A 24,880-nucleotide genomic window follows, 5' to 3' on the forward strand; every position below is an offset into this window, starting at 1 on the left:
AAGCGATAGACAGAGAGGCCCCAAACGACCGCTTTCTGCAGCAAAAGGAAGCAGAGGGAGATTGTGGTCAGATATGAACAGAAAAGAAAGCTCTTTCTTGGCACTGGTTCACACCTTCTTCCTCTGATGCTCAATGCGGCGAAAGGCAGATGGAAAGAGCTATTTTTGCCTAAGTCCTGGGTTTTATGGTTAGTTTCCACTGGGCTGCGCAACCAGACGCTTAAAATACTGTGGCAGCATGGTTAAAAATCCAGATTTTTACTCGCCCAGGAGCTAAAACTATAGAGCAAAAGCTGTTATTCCAGATCATGCCAAACATCCTGCTTTGGAATTTGGAAACGGCTCCCAACTTAAAATTTTTTAACCCAAATAAAAGGAAGCATAATAAAAGGAACCATTTAAGGACAGTGAAACAAAACATATACAGATAAAAGATTGACTGACTTGATATAGAGACGTACGCTAGGTTGGATATCCAATGAATATAACAGGGGTGGAAATGTTTTAATTCAATATAACCGATGCACATGTGATTTGTGGTTTCCTTTGTTCAAAACACTATACAAACTTGGTTCGTTTTAAGAATCGTGGTCCCAAGTAATTTGGAAGAACGTTCCTGCTGGGAACAAATTCTGTGACTGAAATAGACATGTTTCCTTTCCAACCGACTCCTTGGGCTCCCTGCTGAATTCTGGGTTTAAGATAATCAATAATTAATAATCAATTACATTATTACCTAGCAGGCGGAAGGGAGACGTAGGATGGGAACCGGCGGCCAATGCCCAAACGAATCAAAAGGACTCCACATCATTCATAATTCATATCTGTATCCGAAATCGTATGTGATTTCACCAAATGCAATCTTTCAGAGATTGTCTTTCGTCGGCTGCTTTGAAAACTACAAAGTGGGATACCAGCATTTCTTAAAACGTTCATTATTTTTTCTAAAATGAACTATTAGATCTTTGTTCATCTAAATGATTTTTATTCTGTTCCGCTAACATATAACCAACAAAACAAAACTCGCCGCCACCGCAACAAATATTGTGAGTTTTACAATCTCCAGCCAAGACCTTAAGGATTGTTTTGAGTCTCCCAGAAATCATTAAACTTAAGTCATTAAACTAAGGATGGCATTAAAAGCAACACTGTCGGAAAGAAAGCAGCCAATGCTGACAATGTGATACAGCACTTTTATTTGTTCATTCGGTTTATATTTTTGTTCTTCCCAGGATGGGCTCCAAAGAGGTTTGCAATCATTTAAAATGGGGCTAAAATGTTATTTTAACAAAGTTTAAACACACAGAGACAGAGTTAAACAATAAGTTCAAGTTCAACTTTATTATGGCTGGTGGAGGCTTTAATTTTAGGTTTAGGACTATTTCTCAGACAGACCGAGTTGAATACCAAACTATAAATCCCAGGGTTTTGTAGGATAGAGTCATGGTGGTTAAAGTGGTATCAAAATTGCTTTAATACTCTGGACCAGAAGTGTTACTCTGGACCAGAAGCCTGGACAGTTTTGGATTTCCAAATTCTGGATCAATGAGATTCACTCCTTTAAGAATATTGCTTCCGCAGATGATAATGTTCCTTCAAGTCTTCAAATTTCTAGCATTGCAAGAACTTAAAGGTAAAGCAATTGCAAAGCAATGTAGAAATTCAGTTTAGGGATCCAAAGCAACATGGGAATGCAAACACCGCAAAACAGAAGATAGTGAACATCTCCCTCTCTCTGCAATGCTAGAAATTTGGGGATTTGAAGAAGAGTTTCATGGAGGGCCCAGAATTCTTATTTGGAAAGAGCAAGGCCCTCATTTTGGCTTCTCCTCATTGTGCGGGTCTTACTCCCTGTTCCAGAACTATAGACAAAGTATTATATTTGAACAAAGTCTCTTGCCAAAACAAACTAGAGTCATGCATTGAGTCAAAGATTGAGGAATAGTTCAAAGATTAGATATTTGAGTGTGCATCTGGGAGGGGAACGAGTAAGAGATACGTAACGCCAGAAAACTTTAGTGCGTTGCATTGATGCATGGAAAGAAAATATCTTTCCCCCGTTCTTTCATTTCCCAAGAACAGAATAATAGACTCATGGGTTGGAAGGGACCCCAAAGGTAGTCCAAACCCTGCCATTGCAGATCCCCCAAACAGAGTTTGAGTCACTTCCAGAGATCAAGATTCACTCCTTGCAAGGCAGGCGTTGGCGCATTCCCTGCTACAGTCTGAGCATTGTTTAGATTGAGTGCACAGAGGGTCCTTGGTGTATCTCTGAGGTTGGCTGAAATACAAGAGACTTCCTTTGAGACGGCCAAGGACTGATGCTTTCCTGGGAGCCGAGTGCCACCTGCCGGCCATCTTGGTGAACAGCTTTGGAAGGGCTTCGTCTTGTGCGCCGTCAAGTTGTTTCCAAACTGGTGGAGACCCTATCATGGGGTTGACTTCTTCGTGGGTTTGCCATTGCCATCTTCTGAGGCTGAGAGAGTGGGACTCACCCAATGGGTTTACATGGCAGAGCCGGGAATCGAATCCTGGTCTCCGGAGTCGTAGTCCAATGCTCAAATCACTACGCAAATTTACCGAACAATACGTCTATTTATTAATAAGTGTTGCTCCCATTTGAAGAAGAGAGACTTCATCTCAGCCTCTTGAGTGATGCTTCTCCAATGGTGGGATCTAGGAAAGAAAGCACCTTCAAGTCCCATTTTGGAAGCAAAGTCGGATGTAAATGAAATAGTGATATTAGTAAATAAATGTTCCGCATTGGGCCTTCCATTATGCACAACTCTTCCTCAGCCATACTTTTCTCGCTCCTTCCTCTTCTTCTTCCTCTTCCTCCTTTTCTTAGAACGATGATAGGAGTCAACCTGAAAGTTTCCAATGATCTGCTCCCACTGATCATTGATAGACCTATCAAGAGTCCATCACCTTCCTGGCTCCTCTCCTTGGCATTCATGAGTTTCCAATAATCAGCTCCCATTGATTGTTGATAGATCTACCAAGAGTCCACCAGCTTCCTTGCTCTTCATGATTGTCCTAAAAGTCTGGGCCTTCCATTTGGAGAGCTGGGCGCGTCCATCCTTGACCAAGGCCAATGTTGTCTATCTTCCCAAGGTCCAAGCTGACCAGGCCAAGGCCTTGGAAGGAAGGCCTCCAGAAGGAAATAGGGCTCCTCGTGAGTCGGGGTGGGAAGGGAGAGAATTTGGCCCCTGGGAGATCCCCTTTTCTTCTGCACCAGAAAAAAGGTTGGCTCAATAGGGACGTCCAAAGTGGTCCACGTTTGGCACGTAGTTTGCTTCAGGGCTGGCCAAATCCCTCCTTGCCGGTTCCTGTTGGGAAGCAGAATCATTATGGGTAAGGCCTTTAGGAAGCATGTCAAAACCATAGGAAGGCTAAGAATAAACTAGAATGCAAATTGCAAGGAAGGAGATCTCACCTAAACACAAGGGAGAACCTCTTGACCCTTTCTACTCTATGCTACTCTTAGGAAGAAAAGAGGAAGACCACCTTTCCTTTGCAGAGGAAGTCTGTTTATCTACTGACCCTTTTGCCAGTAAGAGGATAGGAAGGAAAGGGAACAGATTTAGGGCTATTAGGAACCATATTAAAAACAGAGGGGGATTGGGAAGGGAAGATTTGAATTTGCGACGCTTAAGTCTCCTTCAACCCCACACTTACCGGGGGTCTATGTGATGTCCTTGGTCGGCGTGTCTGGGGTCTTCCGGATCTGGTCATAAATGGTGGTCACCAGCCGTTCCTTTTGGGGGCTCCTCTCCACATTACTTTCCTGGAGACCTAGGGACTGAAAGCAAAGGGGTGAGCTGGAGAAAAGGGCAGCTTAGGACACGAAAAAGCAGAAAGTCGGGGAAGTTATAGTTTTCTGGGTGATGCCTGCTTGAAACTGGTAAATGCTACCCCACGTCTAGTTTTGAGGATGGGGGTTCTGGGCGATGCGGCCTCAAATAGTAAGCTTTCCAAACTCTATTAAAGAGGGACAGTGTTGTCTATCTGCATTGCTTAATCCATGCTTCCATGTTAGCAGGATCAATGGATCCACTCCGCAAACTCTTAAGGATCTGTCCTGAGTGCCAAAATTTACCCCTGAAATGGGGTACATTCAACACCAGGATGGCGATATACAACAAAACTCAACTATTTCTCCCTTTCCGCAGAGGCAATCCGTGGCCGGCCCACGCTTTCCAGCGAAGGCCCACCCAAGAGACCTCTGGACGGGTCTCACCTTATTGTTACCTTCTGGGGGGCTCCTCCGGAGGATTTCGGCGTATTGGGGGTCCGTGGGACTTTCCTCCACTTGGACGGTTGGGATGGTCACTAGGGAAAGGGATGGGGAAAGAGAGATTGTCATATAATAATAATAATACAGTTGACCCTCCACATTTGCGGGTTCGACTTGTGCCTACTTCTCTAGGCACTTGTAGGTCCTCCAATGTGATTCTATGGTCAAATTTCTGGCAGATGTTGACCATACAGTTGCACTGGAGGACCTGGAGAATAATGCTTTTTTCATTTGCAGTTGTGCACATTCATGTCCTTCACCCCTAACCCTAGCAAATGTGGAGGGACCACTTTCACAACAACAATATATTAAATAATACTAAATATTAAACAATGTGATTAGTAAAGATGGGCACAAAGGTAGCTAGTGTTTCTCCTAATTCTGGAGAACAGACTGGCAGTTCTGGATACCTATCATCACCACCACCATCATCATCATCACAATATAATGATGGTTTTTAATGGTGATGGAGATCCTCTGGACACAGTGTTTGACTCACCGGACTCGGCGGACTTCTCGTTGTTGATCCTCCAGCACCAAAATGCCGCCCCAAGACTTAGCACTAAGAGGATGAAGGTCAGGACGACGTACCCAGATTTAGAGAAGGAGCCCTCCGCTGTTGGGATTGAAAAGCAGGGAGCGAGAGGTTAGAGCCAGCGTTTCCAAGCATCCATTTATCCATCATCAATTGATCCAGAATCTCAAGGACACATGCAAAACCCATGATTTCGATAAGAGGAATCCCTGCTCTTTGGAGGAGCCAGGGAGGACCAGCTTCAGACACTGGGATTGGTGAGGATAGAAGGTGTGAGGAGTAGTGCAGAAGATCCATTAGTTTTGCAAAAGATCCACTCTGGAGAATGGCAAGAACCCACTCTGGACTCTCCTTAAGTGTGTGGGGCTATAGGGACTGCTCAATCCTCCCAGGACATAGTTTCTTGTGGGTTTGCTTCAGGGCTGGCCATGTTCTAGAAGAGTTTATTCCTGACGTTTTGCCAGCATCTGTGGCTTTGGCATCTTCAGGGAACATGGCCATAGAGCCCGAAAACCCCACAAAAAACTATTCCCCAATGTTACCCTATGGGCAAGTATTCCCCAATGATTCTCTACGGGCAAGTATTCCCCAATGATTCTCTATGGGCAATTATGGGTTCTCTATGGGCAAGTATTCTCCTATGTTTCCCTATGGGCAAGTATTCCCCAATGCATTCTTTGAAGATGCCAGTGAAACGTCAGGAACAAACTCTTCCAGAACATGGTTGTATTGCCCCCAAACCCCACAAAATACTATGGATGCCGACCATGAAAGCCTTCGACCTCCCAGGACAGCTTGCCAAAGCTGTGGCCACCATCTCAATCCCAACAGCGAGCCCAAACTAAGGGAACAGGCCCAAGATGGCAACCGGGCGCATGGCTTTCCTCTCTTTCTCATACCTCCGCTCTGGCAGATCCTTTGCAGGTCGAAGGAGACGATCTTGTGCTCGATGGGGTTGCTGGCCACGCAGGAGTAGGTGGTGTTCAAGGCAGCCGGCAGCAGCGAGAGGCGGAGGGTGCGTCCGTCGGGGGAGACCTGGTAGCGGTCTGAAGCCCCCAGCTCCCGGATGGGGCTGCCTTTCCTCCAGGTGACGTTGACGGGGCCCTTGCCGGGCGAGAGACACTGCAGGGTGATGTTGCACCACTTTGGGGTGCTGGAGACCAGCTGGCTCTGGATCCGGGGCATCAAAACGGGTTCTGTCCAAAGCAAGAGAGAGAAAACGGTGGCGGCAGGTGCCTTGCGACGCATTCCCATTCCCCATTGCCGCATGGGGTCCCCATTACGGAGAGCCAATATGGTGCAAGGGTTTGGGTTTGATTTCCCACATGGATAACCTTGGGCAAGTCACGCACTCTCAGCCACAGAAAACCCCATGGGACCTTAGGGTCACCATAATTCAGATTAGATTTATGCACTTCAACTGCCACTGTGGCTCCAACGCTATGCAATTCTGGAATCTGTAGTTTGGTGAGATATATAAACCTTCTTTGTTATAGCTCTGGTGCCAGAAGGAACTACATATCCCAAGAGTCCCTAGCATGGAGCCATGGCAGTTCAAGTGGTACCAAACTGGGTTAATTCTGCAGTGCAGACACACCCAAAGGAGATTAATTAAGGGAAACTTTCCAGATCTCTGTAAGGCAGGGGTCCATATTTCCAACCAAGGACCCACCGTAGACAGCAAGTTGGAAGATCTGGTCTTCCACGATGGCTGGGAGCAGCTTGACCCGGGCGCCAAAGATCCCGCTGTCGTTCAGCTCCAAGGCCTTGATCCGCAGGGTCTCGTTGAAGATGTCCACCCGTTGCTTGAACCTGTCGCCCGGATCTGGCCGCTCGAACTTCCCATCCCGAAAGACAGCCACCAAGAGGGCCGGCCCAGCTCCGGCCCGGTAGCTCCACTCGATCTCCTTGACTTTGGCCTGGGGTGCAAGATTCACAGAGAGGACGGCCAGGCCCCCCAGGACCCCATTCACCTGGCGAGGGGGGGCTCTGGACTTGGCCGGCGATGATGTCTGGGGAGGAAAGAGAGGCGAGGATGGGGTCATCCTGGCACAAAGGAGACAAAGCCATTCAACAACAATAGCCAGAGCTTGACATCCCTTTTCTTTTGGGACTGCGACTCTTATGGGGTGGTCACTCCTTTCAAGTTGGACCCAATTCCTTCCCCCAGGCCCCCTTTGGTCTCCATCTCTCCTCCACCGCCAGCCCAAATATCCCCTCTCTGCGGTCCTTATCAAAATGGAGACTGAAAGTGACATTTTGTCAGTTCCGGTTACCATTTTGAGAGGGACCGCAGAGGAAAACAGAGGTACTTGGGAACATTATAGTGTCTTGGGTGGCTGTTGAAAGATGGGAGAGGGGGATATTTCCTTTCCTGGAACCCCGTTTGGTCTCCATCTCCTCTCCACCGCAAGACCAAAGCTCTCCTTCCCCCTCTGCGGTCACCAAAATGGTGACCGGAAGTTTGTCATTCCCTGTTGCCATTTTGAACTTGGGTGAGCCACATGCTCTCAGCCCCAGGTTCATAGAATCATAGAGTTGGAAGATACCCAAGGGCCATCTAATCCAAAACCATGCCATGTAGGAAGACAGCAATAGATGGTTCACCATCGGGTCTCCATAAGTCGGATATGACTTTAAGGCACCCAACAACAACAGACAAAGTCATAGGGACGCCTGGACTTGCACCTGGTTTTGGGTTGGGTTGCCATATCTCCTGTCGCTGTAATGGTTTTTGCAAAAGAGGGAATTTCAGGAGGCATTGCTTCTTACCTGTCTGTAGGATCTGCTGAAACTCCATCATGTCCCACCCAACCCATAAAGGCAACCACAGGAACTACAGCTTATGAACTGTACCAGCATAGAAAGTAAAAGGCATTCACCTGCGCACCAATTAGGGTCAGGCAGGCCGTCTCCGGCTAGCTGTGCCCTGGGCTCATCTGTTTGGCCAAGCAAGCCAACTGCCCAAAAAGAGAGAGAAAGAGAAAGAGGACGGGATGCAGAGATGCAGGGATGCTCTGTCTCCGCAGGGATCCATGGCACACGTCTGGGCAACCGTCCAGTTTGGCTGAGGAAGAAACTGAGAGGACTGCAAGACACGAGGCACTTGGTGTGGCCAAAGGGACCCGGTTTGGAAAATGGGGGGTTGCTTTAGAGCTTGGAAAAGTTCCTCTTTTTCAGAAGGTGAAACCTGTTATCCGAAAAAGAGCCAGTCTGGGGCAGTGGTTTGAGCATTGGAGCAAGATTCGAATCTCCACTCAGCCATTGCAGCCCATGGGCTGACCTTATGCAAGTCACACTCTCTTGTTCATATATATATACACACATATACATATACATACATACATACATACACTTATATTTGCATCTCACAGATGCATCTCACACATGAGTGTGGTCAAGAGAACAAAAGTTATTAAACTGAAGAACAGATAAACTAGGAGGGTATAGGTAAACTAGATCAACTAGCAGTTTGCTTTTGCCTGAGCTGACTGGAAAGGGCAAGACTTCATCCCCTTCTGAGTATATCTTGCCAAGATAAACCCTAGGATATAGTCACCAGATTGGATCCAACACGGTGTCATAGTTTGAATACTGGACTAGGCCTCCAGGAGAGCAGAGTTCAAATCCATGCTTATCCCTGAAAATGAATTGGCAAGTGCCACTCTCTCAGCCTCAGAGGAAGGCAATGGTGGCAAACCTCCTCTGAACAAATCTTGCCAAGAAAAACCATGGGGGCTGCTTGCAATAGGTTGGGGTCAATATGGACACAGTACATAACAACCTGGACGTAACACATAATACCAACAACATTCCCCCTCCCCAACAAAAAAGGAACTTTTCCAAGCTGTGGTTGTCTCATGATCCAAGCTCAGCTCACCCGGATCTTCCAGATTTGGAGACCGTGGGTCAGGAGCCCCTTTGGCCTTACAGCGATGAAAGCAAATGGAAACAAACAGAGTTAAGAACATGAAAACGTACATAAAAGTGCAGACAGACATAGGAAACACATCAATCCAAACAAATGTCCATCCCCCAAAGTAACTTATAGACCTCACATGTGGAACAAGATGAGATGGAAGAAGCACAAAATGGGACGAACGTGGACATCATGGATTTTGGGTTGGTCTAGATCACCCTTGGAAGACCTGTCTACTCTACGGTTCTGTGGTTCTAGGTCAGGGATTCCCAAACTTTGGTCCTCCAGGTATTTTGGACTCCAGCCCACAGGAGTCTCAGATAGTTTCTCCAATGGTCAGGAATCCTGGGAGCTGATGTCCAAAGCAATGGAAGACCACAGTTTGGGGGTCTCCCCTTTTTCTTTCCCCTTTTGCAAAATGGAGAGCTGTGAGCCTTAAAAACATAAAGATATAGTTTAAAAGCACTGCTGTCACAGTTCCTATGTAATTCAGAAAACACTTAGATATCCAAGGGCTTTCCTGCCTTATATTTGCCTCTCTGAACCAGGGCCCCATAATTCACGCTGCAGAATTATAATGCTATTATTCCAGTTAAAGTGATATTTGAGTGCTATTATAGCACTTTTATTCCAGTTTAAGTGGTTGCCCCCTATGGAATCCTGGAGTTTGCAATTTGGTGCAAACTACAAATCCCAGGGTACCATAAGATGTAGAGTGGAATAAAGGAAAGAAGGAAGGAAGGTAACAAATGATTAAAACCTTTGCATGCATCTGAGGCTCCAGTCTATGAAAGCTCATGCTACCCTCTTCTTCCTTTCTCTTAGTCTCAAAGGTGCTGCAAGATCCCTTTGCAGACCGACTTTCCAGCTCTAGTTAAACTATAGATCCCATTCTCCCCTCAGAGTGTGCAAAGGGTAGAAGTTGCAGTCCAAAACATCTGGACAAGACTTAAACTCTGGAGAAGACTGGGCTAAGGCTATGTATTCTTGGTGCGATACATTTATTGTGCAAAGGCGTTGATCATGTACTGACTTTTTGCACAAGCCTGCCAGCTGCACAGCCCTTGCTTTGTACATGTCGCAACCCGGCCTCCGTCCTTTGTTAAGCTGTCCTGCCACATTCCCACGTGTCGCGAAACATCTGCCACCCTCCGCCCAGACCCCCACGCGGTGCCAAATCCCCATAGACACCGCGGCACGAAGCGCCTCTGTGCGGTGCCACCTCCCTTGCCAGTCATAGCACCCAGCACCCCCGCCATCACCCTCCCTTTGCTTTGCGTTGTGGCAGAGGGGAACAGATGTGGCCGCGCATTAGCAGGAGATTAAATTCCCACATCGGAGGGGGCATGGGATGCATTCCTCGCTCTGTTTTTTAAACTCCTCGTTCCGTTGCCAGCTGCCAAAATCATTACCAGCTGGGCGCCTGTTCCAGATTGGTCTTTGCGGCAACAGGACTTCTGTGTGTCAAGCCACAAGTGGGAGCTTTTCAAAGAAAGTACATCAGGGACATTGATGGCACAGGGGAAGTCTCCCCTTATCCCCAAAGACAAAATGCACCCAAATTCATCAATGGCTAAGAGAGGGCTTTCTGATGGTTCAGTGAACACTGTTTTTGTTCCATGCACAATGGGAGGGCGAGAGGGAAGGAAGGAAGGACGGAAGGAAGGAAGGAAGGAAGGAAGGGGAAGAAGAAAGAAAGAAAGAAAGAAAGAAAGAAAGAGAGGGAGGGAGGGAGGGAGGAAGGAAGGAAAGGAAGGGAAGGGAAGAAAAGAAAGAAAGAAAAGAAACCACTTTCTCTAATCTGCTTGTGCACAGGCCTGTTGCTTAATGCATCAATTTAGCCCAAAGATCTCCACTGAGATTCATGGCCAAGTGGAGATTTGAACCCAGTTTTTTCCTGCCCTTGACCAATATTATATACCAAAAACCAAACCAATTAAAACAAAGTCAATAATTTAAAAAATGAAATTAAAAAATGCGAATGCAACAAGAAGTTTGCTTTTGTCAAAACATCTCCCCCATTCTTGCTCTGAGCTATCCTTATGGGGTCAGGATCCATCCTCAGGGTCTCTGGTCCTCTGGATCCCAGGATCTGGTGGATTGGGACCCCCAGCATTGGCGGGGGAAAGGGGGGGACTTTCGCTGGGATGAAGATTATTCCTCCCTCCATTTTATCACAGCTTTATCCCGTTTTATCCCAAACTTGTTCAGAGAAGATTGTAATCTCTGCAAATCTCCTGTCCTGATAGGGAAAAGCCAGGGCCGGGGCAGGGAGGGTGCGCATTGCAATCATCCAGGATCCGGGGGGAGGCAAGGGAAAGCCAAGGGGGGCAAACATGGCAGATTATCGCAAGCAAACAAGAGGGATTGGGGAAGAACATTGGAGACGGAGACAGTGGCTGCACATGCGAAACGCAAGGCAGGATGGAGGCTGTGATGCCCAATTCATCCCCACTAAAAGGATGCAGACGAAGGTGACATCAATGGCAAGAAGCATCCTTCCAAAATTTCACACGTAGCAAAGTAATAGCAGGGTTTGCGGCAGCAAAAGTTACTAAGGAGGAAGACCAGACAAGTTTCGGAGAGGCTGCAGCAGTTTGCTTTTGCCTTAGCCTACTGGGAAGGGCGAGGTTCGGCTCCCTTTGCAAATGGTTTTTGCACTTTGGATTTTGAACTTGGCTGTTGCATAACCAAAACCAAATCCTCAGTCTAACCACAATCACACTGTAAGAAAATCTTTGGAAGAACACAATCCTCTCCCCAAAACACCAGAAATGAAACATCAGGAAGCAGCTGGTAGAGATAAACCTTCCAAGGAATCAGGTCCTTTGGGCTTTCTGTGATTTCCAAAGCAGAAATCAGATTGGGAGATGATTTCTGGTTGTAACCCGACTCGATCCTTTTGGAGAGGTGGGCTATCAATATATTATTATTATTATTATTATTATTATTATTATTATTATTATTATTTCTGGGGTGCCTTCCAGATCTATAATCCTTGTTGCTCCTCTTCTTTTTAAAAGCAATGACTTTATATATACACATACAGTATGCTTTTACTTCTCTCTCTGTAAGTATTTCAACCCATTGGTTATAATAAGCTATGAATAGGTTTATATTAAGTTGCTAATAGAGGAATAAGTTGGATGTAAATGAATTATTATTATTATTATTATTGTTGTTGTTGCAAAGTGAGATTCAGCACATCAGGAAAAAGAAACAGGGTCACAATAGGACAACTTTAAAAAGCGATACTATTTGGAAAGCACCACATTATAAGACAAGAGTTCCCACATTCTTAGATTTTGGGATGGAATACAAATCATTGATGGTCCCAAACCCAAACTGCAAACACCTGGGAGAGTATGAAACATGATGATGATGATGATGATGATGATGATGATGATGATGATGATGCTAATGTGGCCTTCAGGCAAATGGCAACCAAATGAGTGCTTGCATGCTTGGAAGGGCTGGTTTTTCTCTCCTTGTCTCCGGACCAAAGACAAAAAACCTAGGAGCTTTTGCATCACTTTTTTAACCCTGATCTTTCTTGCAAATGCAAATTGTTGCTTTTCATTAAAGAAAAGTAAATGCAGCAACCAGATTGCATGGATTGACCCAAGTGAACGGGAATAAGATCGACAATATCTCAGCTGTCTGGAACCTCCTTTATCACGCAATTTTTACGGAGATGGACTCAGAAGCAAGTTACTCCATGAGTCTATCCTTCCCAAAGCCATAGGGATATACACAGCCTTAAAGGATGGGAAGAAAGGGGCTCATTTGGCAGCCACCAATAGCCTTAAATTTATAGATTACAGAGGCTTAATATTCAGACATTTATGATTATAACTGTTTTTTACCGAAGGCAAAGCTTTCAAAGAAGGTGTGCCCAAAAGCAAAACGAGTTGCAAAAATTTGCATGGGATTTTTTTTGCGCAGGGGACTCAATTCCTCAATAATAAGGGAGAATCCTATAATATTCTGGGAAAGCTATCTATACAGTGGTAATGTTTTTCTACCTGTCAAGAAGCCGAAGAGCACACCAAGAAGAAGAAGAAGAAGCCCAGGGTCTTGCTTTTCCTCCCCGACGGGTCTGGTCTCCATCATCTCTTCTCCGGCGCTGTCCGTCTCGATTCGGGGGTCTCAAATGCGGATGTTGGGGGCTAAAGGGTGCCCAAAGGTGGCATAACATCCTGCACTTGGAGCAGAAGGTCCTCAATGCACCCTCCTTTCTTGCCACCGCTTTAATTAGCCCCATTACGAGAGTAATCGTTGCCTATGCGACCGCTTTCGGCCAGCTCCCACGCTCCTGCTTGCAGAAAGGCGTGCTTGACGACAGCGTGCATATGTATGTGTGTGTATCTGTGTGTGTGTGTAGCCTGTTCAGCCCCGGATTACCAGGACGTGACGGTTAATCGGACCGCGGGTACACTGGCTCGCCCAGGCTGTGTCTCCGCGCTGACTCAGGAAATCCTTTCATCAGGGCCAATTACATTGATTGCTTGTCTGAGAGAAGGGGGCCTCAGACAACGGCCTCTCCGCCAGGAATGGGCATTGGTATGCCCACCTGGCCCAAATCTCCTAAACGTACAATGGGTCTGGTCTTGGAACTAAGCCGGGGTCATGTCTGCGTTCGCGGGGACTTGGATGGGAGACCACAACAATCCCTGATGGTATTTCAGAGGGAGGGCCTGGCCAAACACGTTGGAGCATCCTGCATAAGAAAACTCCATGGAAATTCAGGGCGGTCTCCTCCTCACGAGACATATAGCCCACTGGCTCCTAAGTGATCCAAAAGACACCACTCCCCTCTGGTCTTAGAAGCTAAACGCAGGGCCCCGGCCTGGTTAGTCCTTGGATGGAAGCCACCAACAAAGCGCTCCTGTTTTGCGGGAGGAATGCGCAGGGCCCACAACCAACCCTTGCTGAGTATCACATGCCCTATAGAAGACCCTATGAAATTCATGGAGTGCTCCTAGGTCGAGAACCCATCGGAGACACCCTATAGGCACAATAAACCAGGCCCCTCTAATATGCCTAAATGCACCAGATCTGTCTGGGAGGCCAAGCACGATGCAGCTGGATGGGGCTGGATGGGCGAGGGGTTAGCGACTCGAGATGGCGAGACGCACTGATGGGAATCCCAGCTCTTGGTCTTTGCCTAACGAAAACCCTATGCAAATCCCTGGTGTCTCCTAAGTGACTTCGGAGGCCATTCCAACACACATAGGCCTGTACAGGAAGCCAAATAAAGCGCTTTGCGTCACAGTGGAGCGAATGCCGTGTTTCAATGTTGGCATGGGTCTAAAGAGTCCAGAAGCCACACAAGCCAAGCTCCCAGCCTCTAGGCTGGAGTGTGGCTTTGGTGGCGAAACTTCTGGACTCTTAGGACGCCTGCATCATGTGAAAAACACCATACCCTCCACGTGCTCAAAGCAGCTTTATTGGCTGTCTGTTAAAAGGCCATTAGATTCAATCTGATCTGTCAAATAAGCGCAGGCGTCACGCCCTGCGGTTAGTCCTTGCGATGGGACACCACAGGAATCCCCGACGTGCGGATGGCCACTATTTCGAGCGAAGGAAAACCACCACCTCTGAATATCCCTTGCCTAAGGAGACCCTACAAAATCCATAGGGTCTCCATAAGTTGATAGCTGACTTGAAGGCACATACAGATGTGGCCACATTCTGACATTTCTTGGCCACATGAATCCTGGTTTTCATCCATGAAATGTTGGGGGTTATAGAGCCTCAGTTTCCCCAGCGTGGATGCCCATTTTCTCTCTCTTTGCCCCGGTTTTCTTCTCCTCCTTCCCTCCGCCAGCCCTCCTTCCCCACAAACCAAAGTGTGCTTGTGCGACAGGGGGGCTGCAGTTGTCAAGGCGAGAGGTGTTACCAAAAAGTGCGAAAGCTCTCCTATTTTTGGACTAGCGAGGGAGAGAGAGAGAGAAGCAAGCAACAGAGACGAAAGAGAACAAAATGACCGGTTTTGTTACAGGAGGAGAAAATAACACACACACAAGAACACACTCACAGGGGAAGTAGAGAGATGTGCATCTCTAAGCTCCTAGAGAGTCTCAGCATGCAAAAGCTGCTATCACCAACATTAGCATCTTGCAAACACTATCTCTTAAGAAAGGACCTTCCTCTCATAGTTTCCAAGTCTTTAAAAATTTAACATTTTATTTTTAATTTAAAAAAATTAAAATTCTTTTAAAAAATTATTTTAAACATCACAGCTTACCTTTTTTTTTTTTTACTTTAGCCATAGGAAACTATGTACATGCAAATACATTCAGGACATGCATATGACACTGTCATCTAATCTCGCTAGTTATTTATGTGACAGCTATTGCTGTTACAGTCAGTGGTTTATGGGAATGACAATTTATGAGTTTCATTAGTACATAAAACACCTTACTAACGATTTTTTTAGCGCATGGGATGAGATGGGGAGGTGGCACCATGAATTATTGCACCAGGTGATGCCAACTGGCAATAGGGCACAATAACATTGATAGCAGGTACCTTTAACCTTCCCATAAATGGGCAAACCAAACTAGAAACTCCAGAGTTCAAGGTCCAAATGCAGTTTGAGTCAAACAATAATAGGATCCCAACATTCACACAAAGCAGGTGACCAGACATCATTTTTTTCACCTGCACAGGCATGGGCTAGAAAAAGGTGAAAACGGGTGTTATTGCACCCAAAACGCCACCGATGCCACCGGGTGACTACATTCTGTCTCCCAGCCACTGGTTTTCAGGAATAGCAGTGTTCTGTACTTCAAAATCAGCAGGTTAAGCATGGGCAAAGTGCATCTGGGAGACAGGATGTAGTCGCCCAGCGGCATCAGTGGCATTTTGGTGCGCGATAACATGCATTTTTCACCCATTCAAGCCTGTTCCCAGGTCGTGCCCGGATCGGGCAAAAGTGACATCCAATAATCTCCTATGGCACTAAAACTTTAAAAAGGTAGATTAAAATGGGAAGGCAATTAGAAGAGTGAGGTTGGTAACCTCAATGCTGTGTTTCTCTACATTGAGTTATCTTTGTACCAAAATTCCAACTAGATCAGAATCTGATAGCTTGATTGATTACAGCTACATTCAGGAGTGATCACATCACACATATTTTAACATCTCCACTGACTGCCAATTAATTTCTAAGCAAAGTGTTGTTTTTCCACCTTCAAAGCCCTACATGATTTGGACCCAGGTTACCCACAGGATCTGTCCCATGTGCTCAGGGAAGCTGAGGGAAATGTTGGCTCCAAACAGCCAGGACTAGACTGGCAATGGCTTCCCAGAGGACCTTTTCTTCAGCCGCCCCCAGAATGGGGAATGACCTGCCAGAAGAAGAAGAAGAAGAAGAATATGATGATGATATGCCAGATCAGAGGCCAGGCTTCCCAAATGGAAGAACAGATACAAAGTAGAATGGATTTAGATTCCCTACCTGGGACTGAGTTTGGCTAGCAATTGGAGTTTATTATTATTATTATTATTATTATTATTATTATTATTATTATCCTTTATTTATAAAGCGCTGTAAGTTTACACAGCGCTGTACATAAATTTTTTAGTCAGACGGTTCCCTGCCCTCAGGCTTACAATCTAAGTTTATGATGAAATCCAACAGCGTGTCTGACTGATTCGAACTGATACTGAAGACTGAGATCCCAAACAGCTCTTTTTATAATGTTAACCTTCTTGGGGGCAGGAATGGGGCATTCTTAGGAATGAGGAGAGGGTTTTTTCAGGAGGAAGACAGATGAGAACTCTAGAAGCAACAGTGTCATCCCCAGATGGCAGGACCCTTTGGTTTCCAAATGTTTGACAAAGGCCAAGTCCAGAGTAGGTTTGAATTTCAAAAGGATTCAACTTTCCTGCCCAGGTGCTATTTGCAGGCTATTGCCTTGCATTTGGGTGCTCTTTCCAGGGCCAAGCGACTAGGCGTCCTTTTCAGAAGGGAACCGACTATCAAAATTTGATCAGAGCCCAGAGGAGGTCCATCCGGGCACTAAGAGTCCTTTGCCTCCCTCCTTTTCTTGGGATGTCTAACCTTCGCTACTTTCCTTAAAGGCTAAGCTAATGTTTTACTTTACTGCAATGCCAGAAATTGGGGGACTGAAGGAAACTTTCATTTGGAGTGGAAGGATCTTTATTTGGAGGCAGGTAGCTAACTGGCTCCACCTTCTCCAGTAAAGAAAGTACACAACTCAGCAGCGACTTAGGACTCCTGGACTTTGTGCCATTTCTTCTTGCTTTATTAAATCCACCCCCTTCCTCTTCTGGACTTTCATTCGGCATGAAAGGTTCCCACAGAAGATTCCCAGTCCTCTCCTGTCAAAATCGGGGAGATTATGACCCCCAAAACTGTGCCTCTGAGAGTAGAAGTTCTCCCTGGCAGATGGTGGTGGGAAGACACCCTTCCTCCCCGCAGATGCCAAAAGATCCCCCTCCTCTTCTCTGCAACCTTCTTCTCCTCCTTTCTGGGTAAGTCCAGGGATGCCTCACAGAATCTCATGCAATATTTTCGCACTGCAGAGAGAAATGGGTCCAGGTTTTGAAGGTGCTGAGCAAAAGAGAAGATCCAGAGGAACCTATAGCCTGCCCAGGGTTAGCAAGGCAAGGAGAGACTACTGGGCTTTGCAGTCACAACTATTCCAACTATCTACAAAGGAAACCAAAAAGGGGCACCATATCAATGCCAAAGAAGCAGCGCCTTTCAAAAGGGATGGATAAACTACCTGTAGATGATAACATTATTATTTTTTAAATCCTTTCATAAACCAATGATGTTCAGAGGTAGAATGCTGCAGCTTATTCCTCCTGGTTTTTCTCATGCTGGGACAACGGAGTTGGAAATGACAGAGATGGAAACAGAGCAACCTGATTGTTTTCAAGTCCTAAAATGTCTCCTTGCTCCCTGCCAGGTTTGGGAAAGTTGCTTAGAAGCAAAGCTTAAATTAGTTAGGACTTTTTGAATTAACTTTTGGTTATCTTGGGCCCCCCATGGATACCAAAATCCATGGATACTCCCATTCCATTAAATACAATGGTGTAGCAAAATGGTGTCCCTTGTATAAAATAGCTAGGTCAAAGTTTGTTTTGGATTCCCCCCCCCCTTTGAATCCATGGATGCAGAATCCATAGAGGGCTGACTGTATAGTACTATATATCTTTTTATATCAATGCCTAACTTTTAGGTCACATCCAGACGATTGAAAAGTTCCAGATTGTGTTCTAGTCCATTTAAATTATGAATTTTAACTGAGGATAGTTTCAATATGTGTATATCTTATTTATCCTTTTAAACTGATGTGTGCTTTAAGTGACGTGTTTGGACCTGACATTGTCTATTGTGTTAATTGTTGTTCCCCACCTCAATGCATGGGGAGAGGCAGGTAAGAAATAAACATTATGATTGTTATTATATGGGGTTGAAATAGAAAAAGTTTCTGATCATACCAGGAGCAGACAGAAAACATCCTGGGATAATATAAATGTGTTTGGATCTCTAAGCAGAATCAAAAGCAACAGGAACAAAACTGGGACCTTTTTGGTCTTTTAAAGATCTGGTCTATCATCCACAGATTCTGCGGGGCTTTTTGGTGGGAGGATCCCAAGCAGAAGCGTCTATCCTTTGTCCTTCTAGTTGACATTATTTCCTTTCCTTTTCTCTCTAAACCCATTCCCACAATTTTTAAAGGTGCTGCAAGTGGGATGCCTCTCCATCTGGTCAATGGGGTTCTGGGAAGATCCATCTCGCTGTCTGTCGATAACATTTCCCCATCAGATAGAATTGGGAAAATCGAATGGGAATTCCACCCACAAACTGGGAAAGGACTTATCATTGCTGAATTCAGAGATGGAAAATGGGAGCGTCCGGATCCCAAAGACCAGTTTGGGCCTCGATTGGAAGTAGTCAATGAGACCACACTGAGGATACAAAATTTGGAGGAGGAGGACAGCGGAGTCTATAGGGCTCGTGTTAGGCTTCGTCCAGCAAAGATTATACAGCAAATTTTCCACCTCACAATCTATGGTAATTAATTAATTAATTAATTAATGACACGGTGCACCATCTCCAACAGTCTGGCTGTGAAGATGAAGAAGAAAATATTATCCATATTCCATTCCTTACAGGTTTTTCCAACATGTTTTTCATGGAGACTCACATCAGGGTGAGAAAAACTCCTGTCTTTTTAAAAACATTACTTCAAACTACTGTAGTAAAGTTGCGAGATTCTTTTTTTCTCCTCCCTGCTTGGAAATTTGTGCATGTTTGTTCCAAAAGGTACCTATTTTGTTATGAGTATTAATATGCACAGCAAAGGTGCATCTACACTTTTGCAATGGTGCACTTTGAACCTACTTGAACTGCCCTGGGCTCCACATTCTTGGAATTGGTAGTTTGCTCTTTGGCAGAGGAGGTTCAAGAACTAAAAATCGATGCCATAGAGTTATTATTATTATTAGTATAGTTTTATTAGTATATTATTTATTATTATTATGCTAAGGATGCAACCACATCACTTAACATGGTGTCAAAGTGCATTGTTTCTCCAGTGTTAAGATGCCCCCTTAGTTGTGCATTTCAAAATGGTTGTTTTTTCCTTCACTACGATGCTGGTATACATCGCAAAGCCTTTTTAAAAATGCACAGATATCTAAGGAAAACAGTTGCAGTCCATTCCAGCCTCAGGAAAAATGAGAATAAAATTGTTAAACGTGAAATATTAACCCTTTGAAGGATGTTTGCCTCCTCTTTGGAATGGATGACTGGAGTGGTTTTTCTCTGTTGTTTGAACAGATTGCCTGGTTCCAAGCCAACAGTCGCTCCTCCAGAAGTCCTGTTGATTCATCTTGTCACAGGAGAAGTCGGATTGCAAATGAAATAACATGTAGCAAGTAGTTGGATCGCACAGCAGTGGTCATAGCGGAAAAAAGGAGGGAGCCATCCAATGATCTGCAAAGTACTAAGTACCGAGAAAGCGAGTGAGGCCGGCGCAGAGAGGCACTTTGAGAAGAAGGTCCGGGACTGTTACGCCAAAAGGTTTACTTGCGCGACGTAAGACCGAAGATTAAGGGCAACGCAGAAAAAAAACTCCAACCGGAGGTCCAAACACTAAAGTAACTCAGTAGATCACCAGATAGAAAGTGAGTTGATAGGATCAGTGAATCGTCCTCGAAAGAAATACTCAGCCGGATGAACGTAAGATGGGGACAGTATCTCATTGACTTGAACAGCGTACACCGATATAGGCCACTGCTCTCCTTGCCAGGTAGACGTCCGTAGAGGTTTTTCTATTCCATATGCGCAACCGTAACGTGTACAGTACGATAAGAAGGCGACTAAGGATGTGAGTGGAGAGAAATCGGCAAGCGGCCATTCAGAAGGTCAACCATCTTCTGGCCCTGCGGAAAACCCACCCCCCAGGCCTCCCTGTGACAAGATGGCCAGGCCAGAGACATCTGTTAAAAGAGACCTCCAAAGAGGAACTGCCACCAACGAATCTCAAAGGGAGTTGTTCCCTGTTGAAACAGCCTTAATCTCAGATAGTTTTACTTCCTAATGTTGAGCTGGAATATCTTTTCCGGCAATTTTCCGCATGCTTGCGCAATGGGTCATATTCTCTGATAGCAGAAAACAAGCTGCTCCATCTGCGGGACAAGATGTGGACATCGGCCAGATGATAATCAAAAATAGCGTTAAACAGGGCTTGCATATCAACTCGTTAATCCTCTCTTCTCCAGGCTCCTAAGCGTGCTTCTCTAGGGCTTGGTTACTCTCAGAAAGTTCCTGCCTAATGTGTTCAGTGGAATCTCTTTCCGTGGGGGGAGCATCATCTCTCGGTTCGTATTCTCCGGAGCAGCAGAAAACGAGCTTGTTCCCTCCTCAATATGACATCCCTTCAAATATTTAAACAGGGCTATCATATCACCTCTTAACCTTCTCTTCTCCAGGCTAAACATCCCCAGCTCCCTCAGTCATTCCTCATAGGGCTTCATGGATTCCAGACCCTTCACCATTTTAGTCGCCCTCCTTTGGACACATGGCTCCAGTTTCTCAATGTCCTTTTTGAATTGTTTTGCCCAGAACTGGACACAATATTCCAGGTGGGGCCTGACCAAAGCAGAATACAGTGGCACTATTACTTCTCTTGATCTAGACACTATACTTCTATTGATGCAGCCTAGAATCGCATTGGCCTTGTTAGCTGCCGCATCGCACTCTTGACTCATGTTCAACTTGTTGTCTACTTGGTCTCCCAGATCCCTTTCACATGTAGTTTCATTCAGCCAGGTGTCCCCCATAATCCTATATCTGTGCATTTCATTTTTCTGCCCTAAGTGCAGTACCTTACATTTCTCCGTGTTGAATTTCATTTTGTTAGCTTTGGCCCAGCTTTCAAGTCTAAGAGTGTGCATGATGTGATGTGTGATGTGAGTCACAGGCCTGCATTTTGCCAAGATTTCATTCTTGTTGTTCGTCTCACTTAAAAATGGCAAGGATTGATCTCCACGCAGGCAGAGGCCATTCCTTCTGTCCATGTGGGTTTGGGGAGACAAAAGGGTCTTAAAGATCGGGAAATGAAATTTAAACTCCATTAGCAACACAAAAAGTTATTTCCTTCCTAAAGAGGCATTGTGGTTTCTTGCAGGTGGCAGACAGAAGTACCTGGGGCGGAACATTCTCATTGTGAGTGGGATTGTGTGGATTGTGATGATTGTGTTGGTGGCAGTCTTCTGGATTCAGAAGAAAAGGACAAAAGAGCCCTACAAAGAAGGTAAAGAAATTCTCATAAGAGCAGAAGGAATATGTGCTAACCACAAGGGATGACGGGGCATTGCAAAGTGTAGGACATTCAAGAAACATGGAAGACATTACAAAGGAAAAGCTAAAAGAGTATTTAATAAAAATTTAAAACATTAAAAAAAGAAAAGCTAAAAACATTTATAGTAACAATTCATGTTTCTTAATCATGTTCAAAAGCAGCTGAGAAAGTGGGAGGGCAGAGGATCGATTGAGACTGTCCCTGACATTAGGAGGGCATGCAAGTCTCCTCCAGCTGGTTTTGTGGTGCTTTGGTTCTTGTTAAGTTTATTCATGGCTCTCTGAAACTCACAGAAGGTGACATGCTACCTTCTTTGTTACGCAGCTGGCTCCATTGAGATGACCAAGGCAGATTCTGAACTTGATTACTTAGAAATTGAAAAAGAGAAGAGTCCCCCAGAAGAGGACAGTGACCAGGTGAGATTCTTGTTCGGAGATGGGCAAGACTTGGGCATTCATCCCCAGCATCTCCTGATACTTTCTCCTAAGTGCTCAGAGTGACTTATGTGCACCAGACCCTCCAACTCTCCTCCTTGGAGTCCAGCTTACCTGAGGGAAGGCCTCCTCCCATATAATCCTTCCCACACTCTCAGATCCTCAGGGAAGAATCTACTACAGTCAGAGAGAACTAGATGGGTAACTACTTTCCAGAGGACGCTTTCTGTTGCTGCTCCAAAAGTCTGGAATGACCTGCTGGACGAGATCCGCCAACTAACATCTTTGGAGGCCTTTAAGAAGGCAATAAAAACAGATCTCTTCCAGCAGGCCTTCCCCAATTGATCCCCTAATCTCACTCTCCACTTGCTTAAATTGTTCTCTTGGGACTGATTCATTCTTGACTGATCTTATTGCCCATTGTTTGGGGATTGCTTTAATGTTAATTTTAGGGGAAGGAGGGAGTATGAATCTGGAGTCTATTGCACTTTTATCTACCGTTTCCGTGCCTTTGATTTTATTGTTTTGTTGTTGACACCATGGTCTTCCTTTCAGGTTGCGAAAGAGTGAATTGACCAAGTGGGTTTCTGTGGCCAAGTGGGGATTCAAACCCTGGTCTCCTGGGATGCTGGCACCCTGCAGGATTAATGCAAAATCTGACATTGCTTATATTGTCAGGGCTCTATTGTTATGGAAACCTGGGGTTTGTAGTAGATAAACAAACTACAATAATAATAATAATAACACCACTTTATCTGTCCATTAATCTACATATCAGAGAGGATATGCTTTCATAATTTTTATAATGGCAATAAATGCTACAGTGTGACATGGTAATAACAGCATGGCTCTGAAGAATGGACCAGCATGGTCCAAAGTCAAAAGTGAGATAATTTTTAATGATTAATTAAATTATTAACTATTTTATATAAAAATGGGATAAAACATCCCTTGGCTATACTATCCATCTTTTCACTTTTGGCTGAAGGAAACCCCAACTCCTGAAGTGGAAAACTGAGGTTCCTCTACCAGCCATCTGTAAAATGTGGGGCATGCATCCAAGATCTAGAGCTCTCTGTTTGCGATGAGTTTTAGTTTTCCAAAAACCCGCCAAGGATGTCATTCTTTACATAGCCATTTCCCAAAATGGATTATGGAGGGTCTGGGTTGGACTTTTGGAAGCTTATTTGGGGAACCCTGGATGGTTCCAGTGTAGAAAGGAGTGTTGAATTAGGAATCTGGAGAACCTAAATTCGAATCTCTGCTCAGCCATGGAAACCCCCTGGGTGAATAAATCCCTTAAATAAATCCAGCCAAAAAAACCTTAAAAGAGGGTTGCCATAAGATGGAGTCAACTAGAGGGCATGCAACAGCATCAACAACCACCACCAACTACAAGGGAAGTCATTTGGCATTTTAAGATTTCATCACTGATTTTTTTTTTTCAGGAACTCTGACTGGACTCTGAACAGAGATTGACATCAACAACCATCTATGCCATGTTCCAGCCATCTTTCTAACCATGCCATCAAAACATTGTCAGTCTGTTTGGAGATAGGGAGGCCCTCCCTTTCATTCTTACAAGCAGAACCAAATTTGTAAAATCGAAGGCTTTCATGGCCGGCATCCATAGTTTTTTGTGGTATTTTCGGGCTATGTGGCCATGTTCTAGCAGAGTTTCTTTCTCACGTTTCACCAGCATCTGTGGCTTTGGCATCTTCAGAGAAGCAAATTTCCCATGAAAGTTTTTGAAAACTATAAAGGTCCTGTAGGTCCATTTTGAAAACAAAGAAATAAGAAGTCTAGGTGCGTGTGGACTATAGTTTAATATCACTTTTAACGTCATGGCTGCCTTCTATGGAATTGTGGTATCAGTAGTTTGGTGAGGTACTTGAAATCCTTTGCTAGAGACCTCTGGTTGTGTTGGGATATAGCAACTTCGCATGCTGATACCTTCTAGTAATGCATGTCTATGGTATTTTATTGCTTACTAACAACCCCTACTCATTACCCCTCCTTATTTCCTGTTTACCCATGAGGACGCCTAACCTTTTGTTCCCAAGAAGAAGAAGAAAGCAAGGATGAGTCGCCATTACTACCTACTTACCTACTAATCTCCTTGCCTGTGTCTGAAGCTGATGAAAGGATGCTCAGGCAGCATCTTTTCCTGAGATGCATGTAGACTACATTTCTACCTCATTTTTTCTTGCAACATGAAGTTAGACCTGTGTATCTCTTCATACACATGATTTTGTAAGTAAACTTATTTCTTTTTCACTTTTAACAAGTGACTATGTTTTTATTGGGGACACGTGGGCTGGAAAGAAAAGTGGAGCTAGTTGAGTTTTCCTGCTTGCCTCATATTCCGCTGTGTGAACTCTGCTAGTAAGATTAAACAATCTTGCTTACTTTCCTGAGTTTCTAACGATCCTCAAGAAAGAAGGTTGCTTACCTGTAACAGTATTTCTTCGAGTGGTCATCTGGACGATCACAACGTCTGCATCGGGATGCCTTTCCATCAACCTCAGCCTCAATTGACTTTAACAACCGATGCTTCCCTGGAGGGCTGGGGCGCCCACCTGCTCGACTTGGTTGTCAAGGACAGATGGTCCCCTCGAGACAAGCTTTTCCACATCAATGGTCTGGAGATGCTGGCAGTCGAGAAGGCACTGAGGTCATTCGAATTCGCTGTTGCGGGCAAGGTAGTCCTCCTGAGGACGGACAACACCACAGTGATGTATTACATCAACAAACAGGGGGGCCCCAGATCCAGGACCCTGCTCGACCTCACTTTGAGCATCTGGAACTGGTGCATCCAGAGAAAGGTGCTCCTCCAGGCGATTC

At 45.1% G+C, this 24,880-nt stretch overlaps 1 protein-coding gene and 1 long non-coding RNA gene across 2 annotated transcripts; one reads left to right on the plus strand and one right to left on the minus strand.

Moving 5' to 3' along the window:
- Window positions 1–1,020: 1,020 nt before the first annotated feature.
- LOC121916173 (SLAM family member 5-like) lies at window positions 1,021–10,010 on the minus strand. The gene is made up of 8 exons (XM_042440993.1): window positions 9,879–10,010; window positions 7,715–7,750; window positions 6,505–6,844; window positions 5,732–6,028; window positions 4,797–4,913; window positions 4,241–4,332; window positions 3,679–3,802; window positions 1,021–3,329 (listed from the first exon to the last, which is right to left on the minus strand). Exons 1-7 carry the CDS (start codon window positions 10,008–10,010, stop codon window positions 3,686–3,688), a joined length of 1,131 nt encoding a protein of 376 aa, XP_042296927.1. The 3' UTR covers window positions 1,021–3,329; window positions 3,679–3,685.
- An 11,411-nt stretch (window positions 10,011–21,421) lies between these two features.
- On the plus strand, window positions 21,422–24,858 carry LOC121915867. Its single transcript, XR_006100757.1, has 3 exons — window positions 21,422–21,554; window positions 21,927–22,018; window positions 23,485–24,858. It is a non-coding gene; the product is annotated as an uncharacterized LOC121915867 (long non-coding RNA).
- Window positions 24,859–24,880: the final 22 nt, after the last annotated feature.

This window comes from Sceloporus undulatus, chromosome 9 (assembly GCF_019175285.1).
Source record: "Sceloporus undulatus isolate JIND9_A2432 ecotype Alabama chromosome 9, SceUnd_v1.1, whole genome shotgun sequence".
NCBI classification, from domain to species: domain Eukaryota; kingdom Metazoa; phylum Chordata; class Lepidosauria; order Squamata; family Phrynosomatidae; genus Sceloporus; species Sceloporus undulatus.

What these genes read in the sequence shown, in the direction of transcription:
- LOC121916173 (XM_042440993.1), bottom strand. Translation starts at nt 10,010, where the DNA reads ATGGCGGGGGTGCTGGGTGCTATGACTGGCAAGGGAGGTGGCACCGCA. An exon ending in TGACCCTAATTGGTGCGCAG is followed by an intron (nt 6,845 to 7,714) that starts GTGAATGCCTTT and finishes TTTCCTCCCCAG; the next exon opens with ACATCATCGCCGGCCAAGTC. An exon ending in AAGGATCTGCCAGAGCGGAG is followed by an intron (nt 4,914 to 5,731) that starts GTATGAGAAAGA and finishes CAATCCCAACAG; the next exon opens with CGGAGGGCTCCTTCTCTAAA.